The 20696-nt window shown below is 45.1% G+C and overlaps 1 protein-coding gene across 1 annotated transcript in view; it reads left to right on the top strand.

Moving 5' to 3' along the window:
- Positions 1 to 19400, top strand: part of LOC139751911 (protein big brother-like) — a 68981-nt gene extending 49581 nt beyond the window's left edge. The window contains 2 exon segments of the mRNA XM_071667601.1: positions 15995 to 16195; positions 16470 to 19400. Of these exon segments, the coding sequence (XP_071523702.1) occupies positions 15995 to 16195; positions 16470 to 16499 (231 nt within the window). The 3' untranslated portion in view covers positions 16500 to 19400.
- The last annotated feature ends 1296 nt before the right edge of the window (positions 19401 to 20696 follow it).

Raw genomic sequence — 20696 nt, 5'->3', positions numbered from 1 at the left:
ACGTCCCCCCTGCCCGCCATCAGTGTCACTTAGCCCGTCATAACCACCCGAACGGGTAATTACCGTCGTCCGAACCACCCAGTAACAGGAGAGGAGGTCTGGGGTGATTACCTGTCAAGAAGGCGTAGTTAGAGCCGGGTGGCAGGTAGTTGAGGACTGTCAGGTAACGAGCGGCCTGACTGGCTCTTTGACAAGGTCACAATTACACAATTTATGATCAGACAACCTCTTACCGCCCGGCCTCACCAGGCGCCATGACGCCCGCCCGCCCGCCCAACCTGGGGTGGTGTGTGAGTGTGTGTGGAGGGCGGTGGTGGTGGTGGAGGTGGGTGGTCTGTGGTGGTGGTGGTGGTGGTGGTGGGTGGCAGTGACTGGGATGGGCGGTGTTGGTGGGTGGTCTAGCGGTGGCGGGTGGCGTTGCTCGAGGGTGGGTGGCAGTGTTCGGGGTGGGTGGCGTGAATGGGTGGGCGGCACAGGTGGGTGGGTGGGTGACACATTATCCCCCCTCCCCCCTCACCGGAAGATGGAAGAAAAAGAATCCACAGCCTCATTTCCTGAGGACAGAAGGAGATATGGTAACGGCCGAGCCTCGTGTGGCGAGTCTCCACACACAAACCGTGGGAAGCAGCGGGTGGACGAGGGGCCACAGATCCGGGCCTCAGCAGAACGACAGAAGCAGACACCTCGCGTCTGCAGCGTCGGAGATAATACCTGTAGCACAGGGGGAGGAAGTGAAAGGAAAGGGATGGTTGTAGAGAGGTGAGAGAAAGGAAGAAGACCAATGTGGCCTCAGAGAGAGAGAGGCAGGGGGGCAACCATGGTACATATAAGACAGGATGGAACCTTTGTGCACGTGGAACAACTGCTCGCCACCAGGAAAAACAAGTGTTGTGTCTGTACAACACCCCTGCCACGTGTTGTGTCTGCACAACACCACCCCTACCACATGTTGTGTCTGTACAGCACCCCTGCCACGTGTTGTGTCTGTACAGCACCCCTGCCACGCGCGAACCAGATGTTGTTAGGCACATAGTGTTGTGTTGCCATGACAACAGTACAGGATATGATCATGACCCAAATATATATGTATATATATATATATATATATATATATATATATATATATATATATATATGTATATGGAAGTCATTACAGGGGAAAACTGTAGCGTTCTGATATCTGGCTGTAACTTGTGAACGAGCGGGATTTACGCAAGATCAACTACGGTGAAAAAAAAAAGAAGTGTATTTGTATCACTGTTGACACATCTGCTGTGTTTACTGACGTCCAGCACTGGTTGGCTTTGTAGTGACAGTGGGCGGGCGGCCAGGGTGGCCAAGGCTGTGTGGGCGTCTGCCGCCCAACCAGACACTGCGGCTTGTGTGTGTGTGTGTGTGTGTGTGTGTGTGTGTGTGTGTGTGTGTGTGTGTGTGTGTGTGGTCAGCTAACAACAACAACAACATCAGGTACAACCCTCCCTTGTCGTAATTATCAATTTTCTCTTTAATTAAAATCATATAAAATTCTCTGATGATCCAGTTAATCATACTCGGGGAGAACTACCTCTCAACACATTAACCCAAACCATTAACATCCTAACACCTTATATATATATATATATATATATATATATATATATATATATATATATATATATATATATATATATATATTATCCCTGGGGATAGGGGAGAAAGAATACTTCCCACGTTTTCCCTGCGTGTCGTTGAAGGCGACTAAAAGGGGAGGGAGCGGGGGGCTGGAAATCCTCCCCTCTCGATTTTTTTCTTTTCAATTTTCCAAAAGAAGGAACAGAGAAGGGGGCCAGGTGAGGATTTCCCTCAAAGGCCCAATTCTCAGTTCTTAACGCTACCTCGCTAACGCGGGAAATGGCGAATAGTTTGAAAGATATATATATGTGTGTGTGTGTGTGTGTGTGTGTGTGTGTGTCATTAATGACGTAATTATACTATAATTATGAGGAAAACCCTCCCTCTCTCCCTCCCCGGCTCCGGCGGAGCGGGAAAAACACTTAAGTGTTTAAGCCAGGCCATCAAACATGTGGTGAGCACCACGCGCTCACCCTGCCCCACGGCGCTAGAATACTTTCACAGTAGGTTCCCGTGAGTGGGTCCTCTCTCTCTCTCTCTCTCTCTCTCTCTCTCTCTCTCTCTCTCTCTCTCTCTCTCTCTCTCTCTCTCTAACAAACTTGGTAATCCCCGGACATACCGTCATGCACCAAACAGACAGCAGTAATTTCCTGACACACTGTCTTATACACGTTAATGATGGAACACACACACACACACACACACACACACACACACACACACATACACACACACACACACACACACACACACACACACACACACATATATACACACATATGTGATCCTTTCCAATATATACATATATTTGGAAAGGATCACAATTTTGCGCGTGATCAAGTGTATTCCTATGAGTCCACGGGGGAAAATGAAACACAAGTTCCCAAGAGCACTTTCGTGTCATAATCACATCATCAGGGGAGACACAAGAGAGAAATATAACAGTCAGTTGATATACATCGAAGAGACGAAGCTAGGAACCGCTGACGTCACGTGATACACTAACTACCCTAGAGCAGTAACTAGGCCCATTGGACTCTGGATGATGGGATCAAACGTGACAAGTAAATTTTTTCTTAAGGTATTTCTACAATGGTTTGTAAGTTCCCGTAATGTTTACATGAACATAAGGGCGTTAAGTCTAGTGATCACGGATGACGGTGACTGTGGCTGGGGGATGGGAGTGTTTTGTACCAGCTAGGTTGGGACTCCATGTGGGTGTGGTGCCGAAATGCAACGCGGGGACGAGGGATCTCTAGTGGCAGGAGGTGACGGTAGCGGAAAATGTCATAGCGTGTGTGTGTGTGTGTGTGTGTGTGTGTGTGTGTTCTCCTTGCCGTAATAACGCCTCGCTATACGCAAAAAGCGTATGTGCGTGTGTCACCAAGGGGGGGAGGAAGGTGGGGAGGTAATTACGCCAGCGCCCAGGTAGGGGAGCAAAGAGGGACGGAAGACCCACGTGATGGGAGGGGATGGGGAGGTGAGATGGGTCAGAGTGGAGGGGGATGGGTAATGGGAGGTGGGGTGGCCGGTCACCAAACTAAGTGGAACAGACAGGTTTACAAGCACCCCCCTACCCACCATATTACCCCACCCCCCTTCCCACCATATCAGCCCCCCCTCCCCACCTCCTCTCCTCTCCATGGGCATCCCCCCACCCCACCACACCACCAGCCCTCTGGGAATCTGACGGGGTGGTCAGCTTGTGAAGGGGGGGGGGAGGGGGAAGGAGAGGGGGGGATGGAGGTAGTGTGGTTGCTGGGTAGGAGGGAGGGATGGGGAGGGAGGGGAAAGGTGGTATATGTGAGGGAGGGAGGGAGGGGAATGGTGGTATATGGGAGGGAGAGGAGGGGGTGTTATATGGGTGAGGGTGTATGAGGAATGTGGAGGACGTTGTGAGGAGGTCCACTGTGATGTTACGCTGGCTTATGGCCGCCAGGGACCTCGACATCCCATGTCCCACCCACTGTCAGCCCGCTACCACCCATGTGGTTATAGCGGCATGGGTTATAGGAGGGATGGTTATACAGGGAAGGTTATAGTAGCATGGGTTATAGGAGGGATGGTTATACAGGGAAGGTTATAGTAGCATGGGTTATAGGAGGGATGGTTATACAGGGAAGGTTATAGTAGCATGGGTTATAGGAGGGATGGTTATACAGGGAAGGTTATAGTAGCATGGGTTATAGGAGGGATGGTTATACAGGGAAGGTTATAGTAGCATGGGTTATAGGAGGGATGGTTATAAGGGAAGGTTATAGTAGCATGGGTTATAGGAGGGATGGTTATACAGGGGTTATAGCGGCATGGGTTATAGGAGTGATGGTTATACAGGGAAGGTTATAGTAGCATGGGTTATGGGAGGGATGGTTATACAGGGAAGGTTATAGTAGCATGGGTTATAGGAGGGATGGTTATAAGGGAAGGTTATAGCGGCATGGATATACGACTGGCTCATAGGACCTTATATCACACGGTACAGGACACAGATCTGACTACAAAAACTGCATCTTTCACTCCAAATATCAACTTAGTAATCTATGTGTCTGTCTATCTACCAATATATATATATATATATATATATATATATATATATATATATATATATATATATATATATATATAATTTCTTATTTTCGTATCTATCATATTTTTCGTCTGCTTCCTACATAAACAGTTTACACGGAATAGACATGAAGGGTTGTTTAGCCTCGATCCTGAACTACTGGTTAGCTGGCTAACGGCCTTGTTATTAAGCCGTCTCCACAATATCTTATTACCTTGATGCACGCGCTTGTTCCGTGCTGCAGTGTGTGTGTGTGCGTGTAAACAGAGGGAGTGTGTCCGTTTGCGAAGTCAAGCACAAGACACCATACACGTGTGCATGGTGGGGCAACAAACAGATAAATAGTTACAGTAATAATAATAATAATGATAATAATAATAATAATAATAATAATGATAGTAATAATAATAAAATATACTAATAATAATGATAATAATAATAATAATGTAGAGAGGAGGCAGCACCAACTGACCTCTCATCCCAACTGTTGGATTAATGACGGTAATTATTCATCAGTCAGGCCAAGAAGAACTCACCACGCCCCTGTTGTGAACACAGGCGCTGAGGGAGAGTCAACCGGAGATGAGAGAGAGAGAGAGAGAGAGAGAGAGAGAGAGAGAGAGAGAGAGAGAGAGAGAGAGAGAGAGAGAGAGAGAGAGAGAGAGAGACGTCAGTGGCCAACGGACGCAAAGGCAATAAACAGACACATGAACCGGGCTGCACAAGAACAAGAGAAACGAATACAACAAATAAACACAAGAGACAGTCAAGGAAAACAAGGGAAGAAACAAATGCTCGCCCCACCACACGCCGTGACGTCATTACATAAACTGCAATTGAACATAGCTGCCAATTATCTGTCTATAACAAGGGATGGGGGAAGGACTAGGAGGGAGGGGGATGGAGGAGGTCAACCGGAACCTAAGACCGGGTTGTAAATTACGGCCATAACCGGACACGGTCGGATTAGCGAACAGCCGTGTTGTTGTGACTAACGTACGAGGGAGGGAAGGGGAGGTGGGGTGGCGACGGAGCGTTAACATGTGTTACTGGGGGGCTGGGGGACGGGTCGCAGAGAGAAGTAGGAGGGTCGTGGGCCGTAGGAGGGGTGGGGAGGGGGAAGGGGTCGTAGGCAGTTGGGGAGGGTCGTGGGCGTTAGAGGGGAGGGTCGTGGGAGGCAGCTTGAAGGGGTAGGGTCGGGGGGTGTCAGTGTTTACATCCTGCGTCGTGTCAACAAACTTGTCGCTACCAAGCGACCACCCGCACGACACGCTCTCTCCAAGACACTCACACAAGAGTTCACGTCACATGTAACACTTACCGCCCGCCCCTTACTTGGCCACGCCTCGTCACTCGGAGTGAGTTCCCGTAATCAGGTAAACTTCACCCACGTCATCTAGCAACGCCCTGTCACTCACCTGTCACCTAGTAGCGCCCTGTCACTCACCCGTCACCCAGTAACGCCGTCACTCACCCGTCACTTGTCCCCATGATTACCTTACACATCTACCCCTCTTACCTGGTCACTCCCTCGTCAGCGAGTTTCCCTAATGAGGCCTCACACCTGGTCACATACGACTCAGGGAGTGACACACCAAGCTACTCAACAGCCACTCATCTCTATATGAGGGGTTCAGGCTACAAGACCAGGGACCAGATCAACACATCAGCCTCTCTTACAGATGCCCTGAGTTTATTTCGTACCGGATAATATATTCCCATCGAGGAGTTCCTCCACTGGTCCCCCATCCTCACTACACATTCAGACCCACGCTGGGTGGGTGGGGTCTGTCTACGTTGGCTTGCAGGCTGATGCAATCATCATCTTCGCTTCTCTCGCTCCTCGTGGGAAGCCGCTTCGCCATCATCAGCAAACACAAATCAGTTGACCTTTATCTCACTATACAGGGAGAAGGGATCATGCGACCCGCCTCCTTCCGTTACAACGACATGGATGATAATCCCTCAGTCCACAGAAGCAGATTCCGTCTTATTGAACACGACCCTACTACTGCCCCCCCACCTCCCCCTCCCCCTTCCCTCAAACACGTACGTGTGTACGATTACGGGGCACGACGGGACGATCCTGGGGGGGGGGGGGGGGAAAGCCGACGACCTGGGTTTGAATGGCGGGTCGTACTACCCAAGGGTCGTGTCCGTCGTGCTCAGGGGCATGGGGGAAGCCACGTAGCGATACATCTCTCCGATGATCAACGACACAACTGAAATTAATATATGAAAAGATAATTCTTACATCGGACCCGAGAGTAAAATAGTATATCCTAAAAAGCAAAAAATTAAACATAAACATAATAGAAAATAAAATTTCCTTAATATTTCAAAAAAAAAAAAATCACAAAAAAATCTTAAAAGAAAATCCCACGTGTGTATCCTAGACACAGGAGAAAAAAGTCCATGTCTTAAAAAAAAAGTGTCCATTTAAAGAACCGATTATAGCAAGTGATCAGGTAATATATATATGTGTATATATATATATATATATATATATATATATATATATATATATATATATATATATATATTAAAGGAACGACAGCAGTAAAAACGCGGGTCACAATGTGCACCCTGGAGTCCGTGACAGTGTTGCCAAACGTTGCCGGCAGCATCGGCCCCCACACCCGGGTAAGCGAACGCAACTCCGCCACGTGTACTGAGCCGTGACTGAGCAACGACTTAGAAAAAAGAAAAGAGGAGGAAATCATTTGGAACACGTGACCCGTCCGGCCGTCCCCAGTGACTGCACGCACACACACACACACACGCCACCTCTTATCACGAGAATCTGGAGCTGGCACAGCGTCTCCATAACCCTTCAAGATACAGGAATATTGGAACATCTGGGAATATCGGAATATGTAGCATCTGGGAATAGACAAATACTGGAACACCTGGACGTCTCGGAATATGAGAATGATCCATCAGACGGGGGAAAAAAACCTGGAAATTCCCTGAAACACACAAACTGTATCCTTGGGTCAGACCCACAGACATTTACGCCCAGATGATGGGCACATTTTAGGAGAGAGAGAGAGAGAGAGAGAGAGAGAGAGAGAGAGAGAGAGAGAGAGAGAGAGAGAGAGAGAGAGAGAGAGAGAGAGAGAGAGAGAGTCATCATCTGCAGCCCCGGGTACAGAGGACAGGAGCCGGCGGCAACGTAGACAATCGGGAGAACAAAATACCTGCAATATTCTGTACCGACCAGACGCCACCTGTAGCCTGTAATCTCGGGGAGACGGTACGAGGAACGAATGTGACCTTGAGAGAGAGAGAGAGAGAGAGAGAGAGAGAGAGAGAGAATGATTGTTTCACACACACACTAAAAAAAAAAAAAAAATCAAAATGCAAAATGAAAATAGTTGTAGGAAATGAGGTGGTGTGACGCTAATGGAAGAGCTTAGTGGTTGTCCACACTGTTGTTATACTTGATAAAAAGTCAAACAATTATTTAACATATGCACACGTGTACCTCATTAATATATACACCTAGTTTGTTGACCCCTTCTCTCTCTCTCTCTCTCTCTCTCTCTCTCTCTATATATATATATATATATATATATATATATATATATATATATATATGTATATATATATATATATATATATATATATATATATTATATATATATATATATATATATATATATATATATATATATATATATATATATTCCTATGAGTCCACGGGGAGAGAAACTGTCGATAAATAAGAAATGGTTGGCGATAAATCTTACAAGTTTATAACTCGTTTCCCGTACAGAACAATCGCGTGATTACAGACATGTAATTAAATGCAAATAACAAAACATGTAGCACTTGGAAGACATGATAATAAAAGCTTCACACTAAACAGCAAAAACTAGAAGCGTCACATAATGATGATGACAATAATAATACTAATAATAATAACAATGATAAATTACTACTACCAATACTTCTGATTCTACTTCTGCTACTAATAAACATGAATGGACAAGAGTATGGCATCTTATTGCCAAGATATTCACCAAAGTTTCGTACATTTACGTCAATACACAGTCATGAAACACCATCTCTGTAAAACACGTATGGCCCCACGCCGCCCACATCAAGTACCCCTAGCTAGGCCCCTGCGGCCTGCATAGAGCAATAGTCTAGTGTATCACCGCTGGCAAACGCTTGGTTCCACCAACACGCAGCTGTGGGAGGCGCACACCACGACCGCCTCGTTGGCACAATCAAGGTACAATTTGTATACTGTACTTGCGGTAAGATTTACACATGTAAATAAGGTGAAAACGCGTAGTCCAGGCCCTAACGTATGTTCCCAGGGCAAGACTGACCTCCAGCTTTTTCTTAGAAAATACATTTGTGTGTGTGTATATATATATATATATATATATATATATATATATATATATATATATATATTTGAGGGGGGGGGGTCCAGCACCTAACGTTTACCAGTTATGTAAAATGTTTTATATTACAGATAATGTACTCATAAAATAGATCGACCTTACTATTTGGTAGATAAATTTTATGTTCACGTATGAGACATTTTATATATATATATATATATATATATATATATATATATATATATATATATATATATATATATACATAAGCACCCAGTTTATAGCTCAAATGTGTAAATATTAGAAAAATGAAAAAAAATGTAATGCCATCCAAATTATCAGTGTTGCAACTCCGTGCACATTCATTTTGGATTTAATAGTTACGTCTATATAAAATCACTTTGGTAACTTTGAACCCAATTTAGAATCAGAAAGTTAATAAAACAAGAACAGCTGCCGGCAACACTGTTCCTTGTGAACGGATATTAAGACGTACATGATAATCGGATCCGGATAATACGAACAATGGCCAAGTCCTGCTACAGAATTTACGAGAGATTATAAAAATCTATACGAGCGAAGTGCACCATGCCTGGGGCCTTGTGTGTGAACACTGAGAATCAAGTCATTTGGTGTTGATTGAGTTGACGCTACCATCATTAATGTGGGAACCAGCAGGCGGGAGGCGCGCGCAAATCTCCCGCGCAAACACTGTCCCGCGCGGCCGCTCCACTTGTTCGATTCGTTAGGCACCGCCTCACTCGTCCGATCTCGCTGGCGGGAGTCTTCATGTGTCCGATTCGGTTCAAGAATTCTTCGTCTGGATTGTCTATTACGATCATCACTTTCGTGCCTAGTTTTTGAGAATGGCTTCTCTTATCTATTCCGATTCATTATGGACGTTTATGTATACTAATCTCTCTTGGAGAACAATGAATCAAACAGGTTTGAAGATTCTCTTTATATGATTATTTTGTTAAATACTGAACGAAACGAAAGAAAATAATCGTAATTGTACGACTGAATGATTGGTAATAAATATCTTGAACACAACTTACGATATATATATATATATATATATATATATATATATATATATATATATATATATATATATATATATATATATATATTCGAGGTCAGGGGTAAAACATTAACTAAACAGGTCTCCCCTTAGCACTGTTACGTGTTCATTAGACATTCTGTTCAGCAGCAGCTCTTCACTTAAAACCTAAAATGCTAAATATTCGTTTATCTATCTATCTACAGTTTTTATGTCTACCCACTTCGCTATGTGACAGTCCATTTGGCTCCTGAACTACAGAAAAACTGATACCGTGCATCGCTCCGTACTGAACAGTTATGAACTTAACAACTCAATTCTCTACAAATGTTCAGCAACAAATTGATTCGTATCTACTTTTATCATTTGAGATTGTCTATTTCATTTATAAAGCATTTCTTCTTGTCTATATAAAAACTGAGATTAGGCTTTATGAACTACTAACTTAATATTAGCACCTAGCTAGCATTTTTTTAATATCACAAAATCAGTTGATAAATATAACTTGTCAGGTTTTTAAATGGTAACAATATCAAGGTACAAGACCTTAGGTCGGGGTTATGCACCGCTGGCTGTATCCTATAGTAAACCCGACAACATAAACCGTAATCAACGACTAGCTTGAGTTGCCACCTAATGTTTATCTGAGTAATGCGGCCGCAATACTCGATGTGTAAAGCACTATTCTGCCCCTGATACCTTGCGTGTGCATCCATTATGGACGTGGTTTACTGCCGTGTAAGTTAACCTTGACACTAACAAGGACTCGAGGTGCCAATTACGTGTCTGTGAACCAAAACAATGTTGTTTATGCCCCCCTGGACCTGTGGGAACGTTGGTAACCCTGCCTCCCACCTCTCCTGTACAAAAAACAAAAAAAAAAGAAAAACACGTAAATACACTGAACGAGACAAACACCTGCTTGAATGAAATATGATACACCATTTTGGAATTAGATGGGACGATCAACAAGCGAAGCAGAAAAAGCCTAGACGTAAATGCCTGTAATTTTCAGGATCATATAATCATTCGTTTAATGGAGACATATTTGTAAAGTTAAGAATAATAACTATAAAACTGTCGGCCTAATGACAATTAAGCATCAATTAGGCACAACAGAGAAAAAAAAACAACGTAATTATACAGTCGTTAAAATTCGGGTAAATACCCGGTGTGACCTGCTGCCCGACCCCACTTGACCTCATAGAAGGGGATTATCATAGGTCAAATGAGCGTCTAAACGGCACAAAATTGGCGGGAAATGGATTAGCTCTGGATCAGCTGACCTGGCCGGCTCAGCCAATCAGGAGCCACCGGGGAAGAAAAGGGGGGAGGGGGGAGGGGGCTACACCACGAAAATTGATTTGTGTGAAATACATACGTAAGTACGATTTATTTACCCACGAAATTGCGATCATTTACCGGAATATCAGTCCGCATTCATGGATCATTATTGTTCGTATCTCTTAAAAAGTCTTCGGCTCGATTATTGATTAGTGTAATCAAATATATAATAATCGGATTAACTGCCTCACATAATGCGATCATTTCAAGTTTACTTTAGAGATTATTGGTGATTGGAGAGAACTGAGTGTGGGTTGGGTCTGTTGTATTATGATAGGGGAATATGTTGAAGAAACTGGTTTGTGAGGTTGTGTGCTGCTAATTAATCGCATTTAATGACGACGAAGGACATATACCACTAATTATTTTCTGAATTACTTTATAAAGAAAATGGGATGACCTAAGAGTCATAGACTACTTTGAACATGTGAGGTTTGGATGAAATAGAAAATGAATGAATACAAAGCTACGGTTCGGTGGGAACGGGTCAACCGTTTTCTTTCCGCGAGGCGCGTGCATGTTGATAATGAAGCACGAGGCTGATACGACCTACAAACACGACTGTACGACCCACGAGCACGACGGAACGACCCCTTGAGTGCACGACCTTACGACCCCTGGGCACAGAAGACTGCCCCCTTGAGCACGACGTTACGATCCATGAAGTAATGAGAGCCTGACCTTTTTGACCTCATCCTTAAAGGGTCAGGTCAAAGGCCATGTCAGCACACCCAAGGCTCAACACTCACCAGAGGACACACACACACACACACACACACAGCCACCTCCTTTTTTTCCTACCTAATACTTTCAACCCCAATTTAAACCAATTACGGAGGCAATTAGGGCAATGAGAGTCATTAGGGAATCAATACAAGTGCGCTAGTGTTGGTGGGGTATAATGCACACTCTAGGTCGACATTCCTGCATAAAAACCACGGCAGGAACAGCCTTCGCGATAAGGGCAGGTAAGTGGGTCATTAGTGAATCATGCAGGGCAGGTTTCGTGTTAATGGCATGTTAATGGGTTAGGACAGGACCCACGCAGTGCAAACTTGGTCATAATAATGAAGTATTGGATCATCGTAAAACCCACGGCACGGAAACCGTTCGTGATATTGCAAATGGCAGTATAGAAAATATGACGAGGTTACCTGCCTGTCATAGTCTTATTTGTATTAAGACAGAAGGAGGTAGCTCTCCAACTCCACCTCTCCCTCCGGCTCAACAGCCAGTAGGGAATGGGCAGAAAACACGCGATGTCGTATGAAGAAAGTATACCACCGTGGAACTGCTATAGGGAAGTGTACATGTCCTTCTCAGCTGTCACTGCCAAGTACTTCCCCGGAAGGTGACCTGTGAAACAGAGTAAGATTATCTTTTTGATCTAAACTTACAGAAAAATATATATATTTTCCTTCATGACATTCCTGATGTGTATTTGTCTAGTCATGTGCTGCAGGGTCTGATAATCCTTGTCTTTACTACATAAAGAGGTACTTTATCACAATATCTTTACTACTATAAGATTAAACATACGTTGGTGTATGATATTAACTTTATCTATCATCTAACCTTCATGTCTGGTCGTATGTCTCACTCTGTAAAGCTGTTTATTACCATGGCGTCCCTATAACTGCCCCTACCTCCTCTCTCCCCCTAACCCAACCTCTCACCACCTTATTATGCCTCTCCCTCACCCCCTCCCTGAGGGCGAACACAAACAGCATCGAGTCTGACACTAAGTCACTCCCGGGCCCCGAGCTGACGACATGCCCCCACACCCCTCCCTCCCTCCCCCACTACACCACCCCTCCCTCCCCATCCCAGGCCAAACGGGACACTACCAGCCGTTTGTCATCTGTTTACAAATCCTTCACGGCCCTTTTGTGGGGCGCCCACACCTGGCGGGGGGGGGGGGGGGGGGCACCACCACCCACCCACCCCTCCCAGCCCATACCTCCAACCACTCCGCCTACCGTCTTCCTCTCCCCCCCCCCCCCCCTCACAACAGAATCAAACCCCCCCTCACTCCACAACGCACTTTATATCCGGCAAGTCCTCCCGCTGACACCCCCCCTCCCCCCCCCAAGACTCCGACGCCCCTTGATGACCTGCACCCCGCTCCCCTCCCCCCCCCCCAGGGGTACCTACTTGACAGCTTGACAGGGAGGCGGTAAGGGTCAAAAGGCAGTGTTAATGGACTGGTAGGGGTCAGGCGTGGCGTTCCGGGTCATTAAGAGGTCAAGCAGGGCGGGGCGGGAGTTAGCAGGCGTGAGAGAACAGCAGGTCAAGTTGTTTGACCCAGCTATTGTTCACGGTGTTGACAACCAGCCTTCTCCTCGTGTGTGTGTGTGTGTGTGTGTGCCAAACGCACCATTTCTCCTTTGTCATCACCGCACTCTCTCCCGTCGCTCTAGGGTGTGTATGCCTAACTCTCTCTCTCTCTCTCGGCCTTTAATTCTCACCTTACTCTCCCGCCTTACCCACACACCGTTTTCTAATTCCATGACTCGTAAAGCAGCATACTTAACATTTTCTAGCTCCTCTGGCCAGTTTTCTAATCCTCCTTACTTATAAATATCACAGTTTTCCATAATCCTTACCCGTAGTGGAACCACATGCACCGTTTTCTATCTCCCCTAACTCGTAAAGTAACATAACGTTTTCTAGTTCCCCTGAATCTTTAAGGAACATTATCTCCTCTATACACCCCCTACATTCACCCTTAACACCAGTCCTCCACAAAACACAATCAGGTCTCTACCCTCTCCACGCTTCACCCCCAGTACGTCCCACCAGCGGGATAAATTCCCTGGGATACACAATCCCTGTAAGAGCAGAGCAAATATCCCCTCACTAGCTGGACTGGGACTGAGTATCCTTTCCCCTCGCCTGATGTACTGGGATTTCTGGGATATTCAGTATCCCAAATACCGTTTTTATTTTCAGTACTATCACAGGCCTTATTATATCTTGTCAAGGTGATATAAAATATATGTGTCACTCGTGATATAGGAAAGTGTCATTTGAGCTTATATGCGCCCAAGAAAGAGGATCCGCCATCTTGTTCGTATGATATCTTAATTATCCCACCCATCCTCTATGCCTACTAAGTTGTTCTGTGCCTGCACTCCATGTTCTTCAAAGGCACAGGCAGGAGTGTGGCAGAGTAAATGGAGGAGGAAAAGGAGGAGGAGGAAGAGGAGGAGAGCAGGGGTAGCGCAAGTGAAGGGCAACGACTTAGTAAAAACCGATCGTGTCGTGCGTGTGCGCGCGCGCCAACTTCCGAATCAATACTGGTCGACGAGGGTAAGGCGGGCCGCGTCCCGACCCCTACACCGGCACTGGCGTGGGACACAGAACCCAACACCAAACACATGAAATATAGGCTTACCTACACGTTACTTACGACGCATTTTTCGTTCTAATTTAGACCATTTTCCTCGATTAACAACATTATCTTTGAATGATGATTTACGTGGTATACCAACATAAAGAATACACAAACATTATCTTAAAAATACTATTCTTTATCGTTTCTATCGTCATAATTCCTTCCTTTTTTATCTTATTTGCTTTGGATTACTTTATACGTGTTCCCAAATCTGATATACAGCGTTCAGCGATGGGGAGTCATCAGGCGACACATACGCTGCGATATGAAGCCCAAGTCAGACGGAGGGAAGGGGACACGGGACCCGCGGATCACTAGCAAAGATTAAAGAGGATGAATTTCTCCAGCGGAGGAGGAGGAGGAGGGGGCTGTCCTACCTACGGGCACTTACGACGAGACACTGCCATCACACAGGACACGGCCTACGTAGTACTTACCCTACGAATGCCTTCTTTCGACCAGATTTGGCCATCTGGCAAAGCTGGCACGTCCTGTTGATCGCGTCTATCACGCACAATTGTATTATTCTGTTTTGTCGACATATTGTATGATTATCGGTCAGCTATGATCTGGGATTGTTTACACCCATTTACCAACACTTCTCTTGAATGCTTGTGTGTTTACATCCCACTTACATTATCATTTCTTATCATCTTTCTCGATAAGGTCACGTGAAATGTCTTGTTTTATAATTTTTTTTGGGGTATATATCGTTATCCCTGACGGTTTAATTACTCTGAGAGACAGATGAAGGGGAGGGAGAGACAAAGATGATGTGGAAGGGAGGAAGATAGATTGTTTTGAAGTGAAAGGAACAGAAGAGGAGGTTCCCCCAGCTGTCATGAGCCGTCCCCCGTCTCGAAGCTTCATCTAGGTTATGAGTCTCCCGGTATCACGCTAATGATCCCCCGAGCCTCGCGAGTGAAACACACCCCCCTTTGTTCTTAAGATCCGAAGCAGCGAATCACCGGTTCATTAATACCCTGGTGGAGAAGATCATTAAGATACGAGTGTGTGTAAGCCCACCGGGGCGGCCACCAGCACCACGACCAGTCGACCAACTGCTCGAGTGTGACTCTTGAACAATTGAACCAATTTCAAGTTTTTGTGTGTCAAAGTGTGAGGTCATTATCTTGTCCCAGAACTGGAGGTTATAACGGTAGCGGACAACACACGAGACGTTTTCCAAGTTGATTTGAATTTTCTTTTTTAAATTTTTTGGTTCTCTCGGCATCTTGAGGTTAATAAATATTCATTCATTTATAATTTGATTATTGCTCTCTTTATCCTGAGAGAGAGAGAGAGAGAGAGAGAGAGAGAGAGAGAGAGAGAGAGAGAGAGAGAGAGAGAGAGAGAGAGAGAGAGAGAGAGAGAGACCTCCATTCAATTCCTTTCCAACCCACATCAGTATTAATCTCCTTCCCCCCCAAGCAAACCAACTGAACACCCCCCCCCCCCCATGTATACCACCTTACCCCAGTAACAACCCCACCTGACCTCAGCACCAACCCCATCTGACCCCACCTGACCTCAGCACCCACCCCATCTGACCCCACCTGACCTCAGCACCAACCCCATCTGACCCCACCTGACCTCAGCACCCACCCCATCTGACCTCAGTACCCACCCCATCTGACCCCACCTCTCCCCTGCAGGTTCACCTCAAGTCCCACTTCATCATGAACGGGGTCTGCGTGAGGTGGAAGGGCTACCTGGACCTTGAGCGGCTGGACGGGGTTGGCTGTCTCGAGTACGACGAGGACAGCGCCCGCATCGAGGACGCCATCTTGAGGGACGAGCTGGAGAAGTATAAAGCCAAGCTGGGCGAGTTCGAGGACAAGCACCGGCCCTTCAAGGTGAGCAAGGGGGGGTAGCCGGGAGTAGCCATATTATACGTGTAATTCATCCTAGTCACCAGCCAATGTTCTCTGAACCGCTGAGGAATCCTCGCCACATCACAGTAACCTAACCACCCCACGTGATCTGGCCACAGCCTAGCCCTCTGTTGTGGTACATGACGTCATGGATATCACGTCACAGGGGGGAGGGGAGAGTAGATTTTGAAGGGGGTATCAATGCCACAATTGGTCATGTAACACCTCTCTATCTCTCTTTCTCTCTCCACCACAGCCCTTCGCCACAGCCTCCACAGCTAAGTGAGGTCGCTGCCCAACCCGTATAGACCGCCTGATGCCAGCTGAGACCGCTAAAGACACCAACTGTTATCAATGGATACCAAGAAAGCTGGACGCCAGTCACGGGCGCGCCAACTGGAGACGTCACAACAAAGGGACGCCAATCACGGCTCGTCTCCGGTCAGGTCACGAAGCCGGGACTCCCAATCACACATCATTTCAATACGTCATATCGCCCGAACGCCTATCAAAATCACATCATCTCGGCTACGTCACGGCTCTGCAACACCAATCACATCACACCAACTTGGCTACGTCACAATCCTCCAACCAATCAACGGTCTCGGTGGCAGATAAAGAAAGATGTCATTTCACACCACAAATAAAGCCAATAATTTGACAACTAAAGACAATTTAGATGTCAAATGTTGACTGACCTAATAATTTACGTTGATTTATGGCATATTAAAACGATATCTATATCGACGGTTCTATAAACAAAACATATTCTTTGTATAAGTTACAGTGTGCAAGATATTACTTCAAATATTTGTTACTACAATGATTTACTTACGAAACAAATAAATGGTGCTCAAATAAGCTACGTAGACTAAAATGTAGAAGATAGGAAACTACAGAAATTATCAGAACTGTTATACAGATAAATGAACGACAAATTGACCCGATGAATAATTACATAAATGAAACTGTAGTTAATTATTGTGAAGAATATAAATCATCAATTTGTATCATTATAAGTAAGGGAATAAGTAATACAAACTAGCAGATATGATAGAAGCAACAACAATCAAGAAAGTAAACAAGAAAACAACATAAGCAACCAAAGGATCAGCAACAATCAAACAACTAAACAAAAAACAAACAATCAAAGAGAACACGAATCATGCAAGCAAAGTACATTTCAATCAAACAAAGTACACCGAGAATCAATCAAAACACGGGGACATTAAGCAATCAAATAAGGAGATATTAAGCAATCTTGTAACCAAACCAAACAACCTTAACAAGAAGCCAAACAAGGAGGCAACCACAGGCGTTGGTCAACAATACCTGTGTTTGCTTGTTTGCTTGACAAATACACCTTGGCTTTGCTTGAACCATAAAAGGAAAACAATTTGCTTGTCTCTTTGCTTATAATATGGCTTAATGTAATTTCTATTTGGCCTCCTAAGATAACCATTTATTAATTTTGCTAACTGCTGTTTGTAGCTGAGATATACACCCCCCTGTCTAATGGGTCAAACAAAACTGGCCTAAATGTAATCAGGAGAAATTCAAAGGAAATTATCTATAATTATGACGTCATATGTAACTATGCTTGTCTCCGAGTTATAGCGAAATACTGCACAACGCTCAACTCACGAGGGGAAAATTGCTGTAATAAATGATAATTACAATCATTCGAAAAACACACAATGGCTAAGGGTTTTACCTGGTTGTTTATAACTCAATGGTTGTCTAACTACTGTTATGGTTGTTTAAGTCTTGATCAGCGACGGTTGTCTGAGGTCACCTCGTTTGGGGCGTGACACACATGTGCTCCTCTGAGTTGTGCTAATTAGTCCCCTGACCACGACGGTACGACCTTCGAGCACGACGGTACGACCCTTGGCTTTGACGGGCTGGCCTCTGTCTAATCTTTAGGGGTCAACCCACAGACCAAGGCCATCAAACAGCCAAAGGTCGTACCGTCCTGCTCGAGGGTCGTACCGTCGTGTCCCAAGGGGATGATAATCACCTACGTCATTGTGTAATGAGCGGAGGTGATTAAGGTGAACGAACACACCTTGTAATAATTCCTTGTGATGTTTACCTTTTGTTCCTCGCAGTAATTTAAGTTTGTTATAAACATCTTTTTTTTCCCTAATTAACAACAATTATATCATTAAGTTATGTTGCTTTCAGCCCTAAGATATATTTTTGGTTAACTATAAACACTCACAGCTTTATGGAAGGTGATTAGCTAAGGATATGTTTTCCGTCACAGTTCTCTCCCCTATCGTGATTGGCTGATACAGCTCTAAACGAACGTCATCATGCCATGCTCAACACTCACTGGTCGGTATTTTTTGACGTCAGCAAGCCACACCCACTCGACGCTCATTGGGCCGTTTAAGTAATGCCACCGACGAGTCTACCAATACCTCGGCGACTTGTCTGTGACGCTGAGGAACACAAAACTCTCACTCGTCATTACGTAATCTTCGGTAACGTCGGTACATGGACGGCTTTTCACTGACGTTACCAGTCTATACTTAAAACCCGTTCGCTGGGCTGATCATGACGTCATCAACCTATACTTCCAGTCACTGGCTAATGTGTCTGCGACGTCACCAAGCCACGCCTTACACACCGCCCACTCAATTCTACGTTGCTAATTCATCTATTTACATTCGGTTAATGTCTTTAGAAATATTAGGTATGTATATACATTCAATAAAATCTTTATTTGAAATATTAGATACTGTTAACACCATTAATTTCACAATTAAGTCGTACTAAAATATATATTTCTCCCCCATTTATGAATTAACGAAATTATCGTATGAGACGCCAGCGATCAGGGCGACATAAATTTCGGAATACGACCCTTTCTGGAAGGATGGTACGACCCCTGGGTGGAGAATAAGAGGCTATACCACCTTACCCATGGGTCGTACCTTTATGCTGATAGAGGCCAAGCTGGGTATACCCAAAAGCTTGTGCGGACGATAAGCTTAATGTCACACAGCACTAGAACTGTCCTAATGGGCTTGTGAGAGACTGATTACTGGTGATAATGACCTTATCAGTGCCTCATTAGTAGGAAAGCAATTTCCCCAATATACAAGAACTAATCTCTCTCTCTCTCTCTCTCTCTCTCTCTCTCTCTCTCTCTCTCTCTCTCTCTCTCTCTCTCTCTCTCCTGTACACTCCATCACACGATTAAACTATACTTCACTATACGTAAGTTAACGCAGTGCAATAATATTTAAGAAAGTTACTATTTTGTATAGAGTCTAGTGATATAATTGTCCTCACCTTACTTACACACCTGTTATATTACACAACATTCTTATTGGCCGAGGAGAGATCTATTGCGTCACAAAATCTGGGTATTCGGCTGGTGATTGGTTAGTTTTGACAACGACGTCACTACCGTGTCGTCGTCTGATTGGCTGACGTACTTAAATCTATAACAAAATCAAGTTTATTCCCTTCATGATTCGTCGAGACGCATGATGACGTAACTGAGCGGCAGCCAATCACTGTGCTGTTTTCTTTTTGTGTGTACCCTGTAACCACCCACCCCACACTGTCTGTAACCTCCCCACGTCCAGTCTTCTGTAACTTCCTAGCTACAGTAAGTTGTCGCTTCTGCTTGTTATCTAGTGTTAAGTAAACTGTTTGACCACTTATTGCCAACTACCATTTATACTCGCAGTCTATATATATAAGTATATATAGATATATGTATTTTTTAATGAAAGATATGACAGAGAGGGACTATAGGCTACGGAACCCCATCTTCACTGTCAACGGTACATTACACCAGAGTGAGTAGTCTACCCAATGAGCTTTCATTTCACTGAACAGTGAGGGGTAGAAGGCACTGCTATCCCTCAGCAGTGAACAGTGAACATCTACCCTGATCTACATACTTCTTCCATGTCCTCACCCACACTTACACTTACTCCAACATTGATTCTGCCTCTTCACCAACATTTACACAACTACTCCAACAGTGATTCTGTCTCCACTAATATTTACATCCCTTCCAACATTTATTTTCCATCTCCCCCCCCCCCCCCCAACCATTTACACCATCTCCAACACTTCTTCCAACCACCCCCTCACACACAATAACACCCCCACATTTTCATACTAAGCTACACCCATGGTTACACTTCCATACAGCATTTTACCACCTACACCCTCCCTCCCTGTACTTCACCTACACCCTCAACCAACACTACAACCACAACACCTACACCTTCCCCCACCACAACACTCACACCCTCCCAACACAACACCCACACACCCCCAACACCTACACCCTCCCCCAACACCACACACCTACACCTTCCCCCAACACAACACTCACACCCTCCCCAACCTAACACCCATACACCCAACACAACACCTACACCCTCCCCAACACCACAATCACATCTACACCTTCCCCCAACACAACACCTACACCCTCCCCAACACCACAATC

The sequence above is a fragment of the Panulirus ornatus genome, chromosome 12, assembly GCF_036320965.1.
Source record: "Panulirus ornatus isolate Po-2019 chromosome 12, ASM3632096v1, whole genome shotgun sequence".
NCBI lineage: Eukaryota > Metazoa > Arthropoda > Malacostraca > Decapoda > Palinuridae > Panulirus > Panulirus ornatus.
This window is presented reverse-complemented; position numbering and strand designations above follow the sequence as displayed.